The 11252-nt window shown below is 31.6% G+C and overlaps 1 protein-coding gene across 3 annotated transcripts in view; it reads left to right on the top strand.

Moving 5' to 3' along the window:
- The window catches only part of LOC117169703 (dystrophin, isoforms A/C/F/G/H), a 747733-nt gene that overhangs the window by 47481 nt on the left and 689000 nt on the right, over nt 1–11252 (top strand). For all 3 annotated transcript variants that reach the window (XM_033356199.1, XM_033356198.1, XM_033356200.1), the window contains exons 4-13: nt 3123–3184; nt 3356–3448; nt 3534–3704; nt 4073–4162; nt 4240–4438; nt 4520–4671; nt 7093–8130; nt 8215–8337; nt 8419–8892; nt 9009–9160. In XM_033356199.1, coding sequence (XP_033212090.1) covers nt 3123–3184; nt 3356–3448; nt 3534–3704; nt 4073–4162; nt 4240–4438; nt 4520–4671; nt 7093–8130; nt 8215–8337; nt 8419–8892; nt 9009–9160 — 2554 coding nt within the window. The remainder of the gene's footprint in view (nt 1–3122; nt 3185–3355; nt 3449–3533; nt 3705–4072; nt 4163–4239; nt 4439–4519; nt 4672–7092; nt 8131–8214; nt 8338–8418; nt 8893–9008; nt 9161–11252) is intronic.

Below are 11252 nucleotides of genomic sequence, written 5' to 3'. Positions count from 1 at the left end.
TACGCCAATTAGCACAAATGGTAAGTTCCGACAGTGCCTACAAGTGTGCCTACTGGTCGCTAGATGGCAATACCGGTTTCATATGTATACACCTGGTATGTTCTTCGAAACAAACCAACGTTTTTGGCAGAATTCTTAAAACAGTGATTTGCAGCAGCATTTATTTATTGTTGAATTACATTTATAAATCGTTAAAACACAGATATTTATGGCTGAATCAAAAATATTGATAGTCTGAATATAACGCTAATTAAATAGGAATAATTTTGACAAAGTTTTGAAATTTATCTTGAATTGCCCTGTTTATATACCAATTAGAAAGATTAAAAAGGCATACTCGGAATAAAAATAAGTTTAATTAATATTAGAACGGTCTTACTGTAACTTTTTAATTTTGTTTAAACTTGGGTTAAAATTTATATAATTTCTAAGTATTACTTACTGACAAAAAGGTTAATTATGACGTTTCGATCTTGTATGTCATTTGGACCTTACGAAGTTACAAAGATAATTTAAAATAGATATTAAAATATAAATATTATGATATTTTTATAGATACATGTTAAAATCCATGAATTTAATAACATTTTTCACGATTAAAAAATAAACTATGCCCGTAATTGAAAAAAATCTTTCTAGAAAATTTGTCTACCTTCTTGAGATGATCAAATTTTTCTATTAATATTTTATGTTATTTTACACAGTATGGCTGAAAATGGACTTTTTTATTTTTAATAACATTTTTGACAAAAATATGCGGCTTACAAAAAAATTTGTCTTGAGAAAATTTTTCATCTTTTCCAGGTGAACCATTTTGCTTCTCATTATTTTTTCGGAGAAAACATTCTCTACAACTCTACTGTTTTCAATTTTAAAAGTAAATGTTTCTAATTCCTGGAATCGTGACAACCATTTTTGTCAGAGAACACGTTTTTCAATGAATACGTAATTTTGAACATTATTATTTATGTACTTATTTCTAAAATTGGAAACAGTGACTAACTTTATATTAATTGAATGTTTATAGTCGTATTAACTTCCAGGGTCATTGGTGTCTGTACTATAGGGTTAATTATAAATTATAGCAAATGTTTTCACCGATGATATTGGTGATAATATCATTTCAATTCTTAAAATCATAAAAAATCTCCCCCCCCCCCCCATACCTGATTTTTGGTACGGCAACTACCTAAAGAGATATCTACGGTTATAATTCCACTTGAATAAATCTTTTCCCTGAAGCCAATTAATATATTACAATAATTTGTGCGTGGTTGCTTTCGGATGAAGGATGAACTTCCACTGAAAGCAGGCCCGAGAAGAAATCACTGAATGTAAGAACTCGTTGTACCATATTTGGATAAGGAGGTTTTAAAAGTTCCTTACTTACAACAGCAAAGAGACATTCAGGCGAGCGCTGATCAACAGCTAACTACGTGATCTCCATCGGTTATACCGTAGAAGAGTTAGTCCATTCACTCGTTTCCTTGTTGGTTCATTCATTCATACATTTCGATGTAGGCGTAGGTCAACCTGCTACGTTCTATAATTTCTATAAATTCGTGCCAGGCATGTTATTCATTTTAGAAAATGATCACTTTCTTATATACAAGATTATTTTCAAACACTGGGAAGAAAATGTGTATGAATAAAAAAAAAGTTCCTTCGATAGGTGATCAAAGAGATATATTTATACTTTTCCTTAAACATTTTTTTTCGGTGATTTCTAGTTATTCCTGAAAGATAGTTTTATTCGAAAATTGAGTTAAAAAAGAAATTTTTATTTATTGGAACATATTAAACCTCATTCCTGATATAATATACATACTTCACACTCTTTTTCCATATTCCCTTGTTTATCCTTTTTTTTTAAGAATTCCTCTTTTTTTCGCCCAAATGCGAATTGACTTAAGAGGACCCAATAAGAAAAACCAATTATTTTAATTAGTTATTTTTAATTGAAAAAAACTACTAAAATTTTTTCGGTTCATAATTCATCTATTTTGGTTAAAATTTCTATTATTTAGTCAAAAATTTAATTATTTTGTTCACAGTTCAACTATTTGATTAAAAAGTAATCTTGTTTTCAACTGCTTTGTTGAACATTCGTCTTTCTGGATAAAAAATTCGTTCTTTTGGATTTGAAATTTATCTTTAGACAGAAAAGTTCTTTTTCTTTTTTTTGAAAGTTTATTCTTTTTAAGTGAAGAGTCTACTTTTATATTTCATGTTCAGAACTTTGGTAGAAAATTCAACTATTTGGTTAGAAATGAACTTTTGTGCGGACAATTAATCATAGTTTCGGGAAATTTTGGCTTATTCATCTACTGCGAAAGAAATTGCACCTTTATTTTTTACAATTCAACTGTTTGGTTGAAAATGAGCGTTTTTGTTGAAAATTAATATTTTTTCTTCTCTGGATTTTTTTAAAAATCAAACTGTTCTTTTAAAATTTCAACTTTTTTGTCAAAAAGTTGTCTATTTTGCTTAAAAGTTTATTTATTCTTGAAAAATAATATTTTCCGGCTGAACATTCAACCGGCTGAAAAATCTTTTTTAAAGAAAAATTAATCCCTTCTGTTAAAATTTTTTTTCGTCTGAACCTTGATCTTTGTAGGTTAAGAATTCAACTATCTATTTAAAAATTCAACTTTTTTGTTAAAAACTCCTCTCTTTTGCTTGAAAATTCAACTATGTAGTTGTAAATTTATCTATTCTTTTTTCAACTTTTTTTTTCATAGTAAATACGTTTTTTTGGGTTGAAATCTTTTTTTCTTGAAAATCAGACTATTTTGTTGAAAATGCAATATATTTCAACTTGAAATCTGAGCAGTAAACTTTCCTAAAAAATAATCCTATTTTCTCTGTTTTGGGTGAATTTATAAAAACCTTTTTTTTTATGCCTTTATCTTTTTATGAAAACAGCGAATGCAATTATCTGGATAAGCTTTAAAAGCTCATTATTTACTAATTCCCATGATTTCACCCATATCTGCCTTTGTTGTAATTTCTTAATGTAACGTAATTTATTTCAAAATGTGAGAAAAGTTAATTCAGTTATTTTTTTCTACTGAAGATAGTTTCATTTTCATTAATGTTTATTTGTTCTTCTCTGTTTTCAGATGAACGGGAAGATGTTCAAAAGAAAACATTTGCCAAGTGGATAAATTCACAGCTACTCAAGGTAAGCTCCAAATTAATTGTTATCTCTAAACCTTCATGTACTGACGTATTTCTTATTTGATATGTCCTAAATATCAACTTATTTTTTTACAAAATAAATAGTACTAACAACTTTTAAAACTTAGACTTTAAATGCGTGCATCTTGCACTATAAATTAATTGATCTTTGCAGCATAATCATGAACCAATCTCAGATTTGTTTGTTGATTTGAGAGATGGAAATCGCCTTTTATCTCTTTTGGAGGTCCTCACATCGAAAGCATATGTAAGTTTTTCTTTTATTTTCGTCTATTGTGTTGAAAAAAAAAGATTTGATATATATTCTATCTATCTATTTATCTTGATTTCAGAAACGAGAGCGTGGTCGTATGAGAGTTCATCACCTAAACAATGTTAATAAAGCCTTGCAAATTCTAGAGCAAAATAACGTGAAACTTGTTAATATAAGTAGCAATGATATCGTTGATGGAAATCCTAAACTGACTCTCGGCTTAGTATGGAGTATTATATTACATTGGCAGGTATGTCGAAAACTGACTAAATACCAAAATCTCTTTTCTTGTGTCATTCAATATTTATAATGTATGTTTTAAGACTACTCGTATTGTTAATCTTTAAAAAAACAGACTATGTAAACAAAGGAGAAATTTCTATAAACCCCTGTTTCCGAGTCAAGCCCTTACAAATTCGTTGGTTTCCTTTGTACCAAACGAAGATGATAGAACTGAATTTTATACTTCCACTTCAGAGAAAAAGTAGTTATAGAATGGCGTACTAAAAATGTTCAATGCCAAAATATTGGTTAAAGATTTGTTTTTATGTTTTTAGCTTTATTTTTCTTAATTATTTTTGTTTCGTTTCGCGGTATAATCTAACTAATTTTCTTTAGGTTCATTATCATCTGAAGGATCTAATGACGGAATTGCAACAAACTAACCTCGAAAAGACCCTTCTTGCGTGGTGTCGTCAACATTCGCAGGTGAGTCTTTTTTTTTTATTATCAGTGAAAGTATTATTCCAAAAAAAGTATCACAATTTTCTTATTATTTATTACAGAATTACCCGGGCGTGGACATCAAGAATTTCTCAACTTCTTGGTCAGACGGATTGGCGTTCAATGCACTTCTGCACAGATGGAAACCCCAGTCATTCGATTTCAACAGTATCGCACGAAAGCATCCAAATGCAAGACTAGAACATGCTTTTCGTTTTGCTCAAGAGCACCTTGCAATCGAACGCCTTTTAGATCCTGAGGGTAATGAACGCATTTTCCTATTTTGTTTTGTATTATGCGCAAAACTTGTTGTTATTATATCGAATAATTTTTTTGTTGCAGATGTCAATACAGCCGTACCTGATAAAAAGTCAATAATGATGTACGTCATGTGCCTTTTCCAATCTTTACCTCACTCTGGCGATGATGTTTCCGGAATTGATATTTCTGCTGCGAGTAACACTACGAGTCCTGCAACAACTCCAAGTGCAGAGGTAGATTTTAATTAATTAGGGCTTTTAATTTGCAGGGTGTCGTTTAGAGCGTGAATGTTATTCCCATTTCGCATCTCTCTTTCAAATGAAGAGTTCTTTTCAGAATCGTTTCATGATATTAAAATAGTACAAACGAACTATTACTGTAGAATTTTCTAAGTAGAAAAAACTGACAGGCATCACAGTCCGTCCGTCCCCTTTTTGTATATAATCTCCTTTTTTCCCTTTCTTCTTCTTAAATTTATAAAATTGTCTGAAATACCAAAAATTTATAATTCTGACCATTTGAGAGCTTTCAACTGATGAAAATACATTAACCCGAATTCGCCCGCAGTACCATTTATGGTACGCTTCACACGTTAAACGATAATTGCGTTTGCTGTCCTTCTTTAAGCTTAGAATCCGCGTACCATATATGGTAAGCCCTTTATCTCGGAAAGTAAAAGCCGCACTACATTAAGAATTTTTTAAAAGGCAGTTTCGAAGTCAGGTAACATCCCCTTAACGTTTCGCAATGGCATCTCAACAACAACAAAAGTTGGGCGGATTCGGGTTAAAAGAACAATCTCAAAGTCTCAGGGAAACACAATACAGAAAATTGGGAAGTTTCGAAAACAGTTATTTTTGTGTTTTTTCAAATGACTTTTTTTCTATCTTACTTAGAAAAATACTCTGAACAATTGAGGATTCTATATTGAAAAGTGTACACTAGAAAAAATTGATAGAATAAAGAATAAAAATCCATCTCTACTCATTAACAGGGTGGCCGTTGAATCGGGAAATAACCGTGAATTTTATGAGACAGGAGAAAATCGGGTAATGACAGTGAGTTTATTTTTTGACCGAGAATTTAAATATTTTTTAGAAAAAAAATTGTCCGCCTTTGATTTCAACCGTTTTTTAAACCATTAGTCTGGCCATTAGTTGAATTTTTATCTTTTTCATTTATGATATCATTTAGTTCAGAATGCATAATACGCGAAGTCTTCAGATTAAAAATGGTTCATTTCAGAGTATAATTTTCAAGCGTATATTTTAATTAAAAGAATTGTAGTTCATAAACTGCGAAAATGAATTAATTATTGATTTTTTTATTTGATCTGTACTTTCAGGATTAACAAGTGAGTAATAATTAGCTTTACCAGACTTTTCAAAATAATACATTCATAATTAAAGGCTTTTATTCAATTTCAAATATTGGTTCAGATTAAAATATTCCATCTTTAAACCATTAAATTTGAAAATTTTAAATTAAGAAAAAGAACAATTATCTAATATTTTGAAGTATCTGCCTTTTTATTTAATAATAGTAATTATAAACTAAATATTTTAACTAAACAAAAAAGCTAACCTTTGAACGTTACAATTTTATTGTTTCTATTAAAAAAATTTATTTTGCAAGTCAAGTTGTTAAATTTTGATGTATAAATAACAATTGAACACCTATTATTCTTCGAAAAAATTCGAGTAAGTTGAAGAGATATTTAGAAATTTTGAAAACATTCAAATTTGATTAAAAATTGGAAATTATTTCAAACAATTTAAATTAAGTGTATAGGTGTACCGACAAAATCCGGCTATTCGTACCGAGATTTGCGTGCAAATAGCCTACGACTTAATTTGAAACAAAATATAGATTTCTTCAGATTCCGAAAAAAAAAAATTTGTAGCTTTTCAAGAATTTTGAAAGGCTTTAGAAGAATAAGAAAATATATCTTTAAGATTCCTAGGAAAATTGAAAATTAATTTTTATCTTGAAAAGTTAGTTTTAAGAGAATGTTTAAAAAGATTTAGAAAGATTTTCAAAATTATGAAAAATGAATATGGAAGATTTAAAGGAAATTTTTTTTTATTCGAAAGGTTTCTTAAATATTTTAAGAAACATGGAAATAATATTAAAAGATGTTTGGAGGTTCTGAAAAAATTTCAGAAATAATGTAAAATTTGGAAAAATGTAAAACAACATGTAGATCTGTAAAGATTTAAAAATAAAATTTTATATAATTTAAATATATTTAAACTCTACAATTTATAAAATTTGAAAATGTGTAATTTGTCAGTTTAACTGAATTTAATTGAAAATTGTTCAGTTGAAAAGTGTTATTAGCTTTCATTTAGCTTTAATGTCTGTGAACCGGGAAATGACGGGTAATTTTTTTCTTTTATTAAAACGTCGACTCTGATTAAAATACCCGTATAATATAAAAAGCTTTAGATGGTAAATAAAATCCCCTTTAATTCCCGTTTTTCGAAAAAATCCCCTTCTCTTACCTAAAATTGAAATACTGAACCGCTGTGATTCCTGAATTGATCTGGAAATGCTTGAACTAAAAATTTATTTTTGAATCTTTCTGGAAATGGACACCCTGATTTATTTGAAATCATCTTCAGAAGGTGAAAATGATTTGATTTATTTTCTAGAGCTCTTTATCGTTTGTCAACTTTGAAACCCCAACTTCTCGACCAATGAGTCTTGCCACCAATGTCTCTGTTGAATTGGGTGGTTACCAAGTGGCACTCGAAGAAGTTTTAACTTGGCTTCTGGAGGCTGAAGATAAACTGAACCACGCTCCTGATCCTGGTGAAACCTTGGATATTTTGAAAGAACAGTTTCACGAACATGAGACGTTTTTAATGGAATTGTCTGGCCATCGAGATGGAGTTGGTGCAGTTTTGGAAGAGGGGGCGAGACTCCTAGCAGATGGAGGCTTGCAGAAGGACGAGGAACATGAAGTCAGAGTTCAAATGTCTTTATTGAATTCTCGCTGGGAAGGACTTCGAATGCGTGCGATGGAAAGGCAAGCGAAAATTCACGAAGTCCTGATGGGAATGCAACAAAACCAACTAGATTCGTTGAGGCAGTGGTTAACCAAAACAGAAGATAAAATTTCCCACATGGCTGGTGCAGAATTAAAGCAATCAGCTTTGGATGAACAGATCAAACTATTAGATCAGCTGGAAAAGGATATCCAGGGTCAACAAAACGTTGTTGATGGACTAAAGAACATGATTGTCGTTGTAGACGAGGACAATTCGGAAACGGTTTATGCTGAGATGGAAGATCAGCTTTCTGCCCTTGGAGAACGCTGGACTCATATTTGTCAGTGGAAGCAGAAACGGAGGCACGATCTTGAAATTCTCTCTTTATTGTGGAAGGATGCCATGGAGGAGTATAAAAAACTAGTGTCTCGACTCAATCAGACTGAAATCACTTTGAAACAAATGGAGGCGAGTCCCGCTTCTGAGCTGGGCGAAGTTCTAGAGAGAATGAAGAAGATGCACTTTCTTAAAATTGAAATGGATATCAATCTAAAGAAGATAGCTGCTCTGCAAAAGTCGATTCAGGATTTTGATGGACATGGAACTTATAAGGAATGCACAAATATGTTGGAAAAGATTGAAAATCTGCAGGATCGGTGGGAGGCTGTAGGGCAGATTATGGATGTGCAAAGTCAAAGAGTAAGTTTTTTGATGTTGTAAAATTGAAAATAATTGCGAATAATAAAAATGATTCTTTTACATTAATTCTGAATTGCTTTACAGATCTCGAATTCCGGGTTTGAGTTCGATTTGACGGCAAACACTCAAGCAAATGTGACAAGTGGAAACGATTGGATGTCAGAAACAGTGACAAGCATCGCCTATAAGGAAGAACTTGCTGAAGGGGTATGTGTTTTACGTAAAGCCATCTTACTTACAAATTATTAAATTGGGGCCTGAGTAAAATATATGCGAACTCTCTTTTAGATGCACAGCGATTCGAAAAAGCGACGAATAGACAGCGCAATCAGACAAGAGTTTGAGTCAGTGTTGCAAAATTTGTACAAATGGCTGGATTACGTGGATTTGGAAGTCGGTCGCTCCGAAGGAGTATTCGATGAATTGAGCGTCGAAGAAAAGAAGGCCATTTACGAAGAAAAATTTTCAGACCTTCAGTCTCATCAAAGCGAGTACGACAAAGCGCTTGAAATCGGAAAAAAACTCCTCGAAGAAATGAATCTTGCGAATGATCCGATTGAAGACGAAGATCTTAAACTTAGGGATCTACAAAATCGTTGGAATGCAGTCAACGCTCGTCTTCAAACTATTAAGGTCAAAGTAGATTTGCTTTTGGGGTTGAAGCAATTTCAAACCGATTTGGCAAGTGTTCAGTTATTGTTGGACGGATATCTTAAGTGGTTTGAGGCTAATCTGCAGAGTAATCAAATCGAATTATTTAGGGTGAGTATCTTATTAACAAATTTGCCTGGTAAGAGATTTTATTAAATAAAACATGATAGATTAGACTATCTAAAAAGAAGGGTCTACAATGGAATAATTGTCATTGAATTTTCCAGGTAAAAGTTAAATCTATGAAATCATATGAAGATCGTATTCAGAAATTGACTGCAAAAGCTAAGGAGTTACAAGCTAAGCAAATCTCGGCTGAAGAAATCCATAATCTGCATACTGAAAAATTCGTCAGTGACTGGGACGAGCTATTGAAAAAGTGAGTACCTTTTAAATTAAAAATATAATTCTGCAGGGTTGCTATAAAACCTGAAAGACACGAAAAGTCGTGGAATTTATCAAAAATTATCTGACTTTCCTTTCTTCGCATCTACTTTAAAATCTTAATTATTATTTTAGAACTTCAGGGAGCATTTTCAAATTTGCGAATTGGTGCGAATTATTGATCATTGTACAAAAATGAGTGATTGAAAGTTCTACATTCCCCTAATTTCCCATAGGAATATTTAATTATATATTAAGTCAACTTCGTAGAAATTCGTAATTTCTGTTAAAAAACATATTAAAAATTATTAAAAACTAAACCTTCATTTTGGAGTAGTGTAATGAAGCTAGCCGTCAACCAGCCGACAGCCAGCAGACAAATGCATAGGCGCGGGCGCTCAGCAATGTACGCTGGAGTCTCACCCGCGCGGCTGTGGCCACATATCGAATATTCTAGTAAATCTTGCTGTTATTATTTATAACAATTCTCAAGTTTAAGTTATTGTTCAATGTTTTCATCTGTGCTAGTGGCAATTAGGTTTAATTTCATAAAGAATATCAAGTTTTTAAATTTTTTTCTTGGTGTTCCAGAAACAAAATTTTTATACTTCCAGTCGCTTCGGGAGTCGAAATAATTTTTTAAATGACACATTCATGTTCCTCAAGACTCAGAGAAGTTATCTAGTAAATTCTAATAAATCCTACTGTCCGTTAAATAACTACGATCATTAACTTTTTCTATGAGCTTCACGCGTCTGTAACAGTGCTAGATATCATGTCAGCAGCTATTGTCTGCTAGCGGTTTGGTGGGGATGCTGGCTATTGTTAATAAACAATTGTAACTTTTTTCAGTTGGATTTTGTTCAGGGAACCCTGCGAAACATTTTACATGGATTTATTTATTGCTCGCGAATGTTTAAACATTGATTTAACCGTGGTAAAGTCGGATAATACTACTTTTCAACCAAATTGAATTACAACAATTTGTTTGTAACAAATGTATAGCGTTTATTAACAATAGCCAGCATCCCTGCCAAACCGCTAGCAGACAATAGCTGCTGACATGATATCTAGCACTATTACAAACGCGTAAAGCTCTTATTAAAAGTTAATGATCGTAGTTATTTAACGGACAGTAGGATTTATTTAAAATTTACTAGATAAGTTCTCTGAGCCTTGAGGAATATGAATGTGTCATTTAAAAAAATCATTAAAAAAATTATTTCGACTGCCGAAGCGATTGGAAGTATAAAAACTTTGTTTCTGGAACAACAAGAAAAAAAATTAATAAACTTGATATTCTTTATAAAATAAAACCAAATTGCTACTAGCACAGCTGAAAACATTGTGGCCACAATCAATATGTGGCCACAGCCGCGCGGGTAAGATTGGGGGCTCCAGCGTACATTGCTGAGCGCCCGCGCCTATGGATTTGTCTGCTGGCTGTCGGCTGGCGGGGACGGCTAGCTTCACTACGCTTTTTGGAGTCGTAGATTATTCTATTTTTTCTTAGAAATAGTATTTATTCATAATCGTATGCAGGAATTGGATTTTTTAAAAAATAATTTTGGGTAGAAACTTTTATTGTTCATAAAAAGTCATAAAACTTCATAATCATTCATTAAAAATCTTGAATTTTCATACTTTGTAGTTTTCTGTGCTGAACTTACAATATCGATAATTATGTACCATCATCTGTAAAACTACGTTTTCGTAGGGGACGTGCATGAATTACGAAGTTTTTTTTCTAAATTTTGCGTAACTTTTATGGACTACATTTTTTTCGTACCTGCATTTATTCAGTGATCATCCACAAACAACTTAAGACGATTTGCTTAGGGGGTTGGGGTGCATTTTAATGTTTCTTATTAATTAACAAATTAGTTTATCTTTCAACCAAGTAGTTGGGTTTAAAAAAAAAAATTCAAACAAAAAATGTATTAGTTAATATTTTAACCACAAGAAGATTTTTTATTGTACAACAAAAACAGTTGAATTGAATAAAAAAAGGGGAATTTTTCACAAAATATTTGAATCCTGAACCAAAACAGATGGATTTTCAACCAATTAGTTGAATTAACAAAAAG

Source organism: Belonocnema kinseyi, chromosome 3 (assembly GCF_010883055.1).
Source record: "Belonocnema kinseyi isolate 2016_QV_RU_SX_M_011 chromosome 3, B_treatae_v1, whole genome shotgun sequence".
Taxonomy (NCBI): Eukaryota; Metazoa; Arthropoda; class Insecta; order Hymenoptera; family Cynipidae; genus Belonocnema; species Belonocnema kinseyi.
The sequence above is the reverse complement of the archived record's forward strand: the minus strand, read 5'-3'. Positions and strand labels throughout refer to the sequence as shown.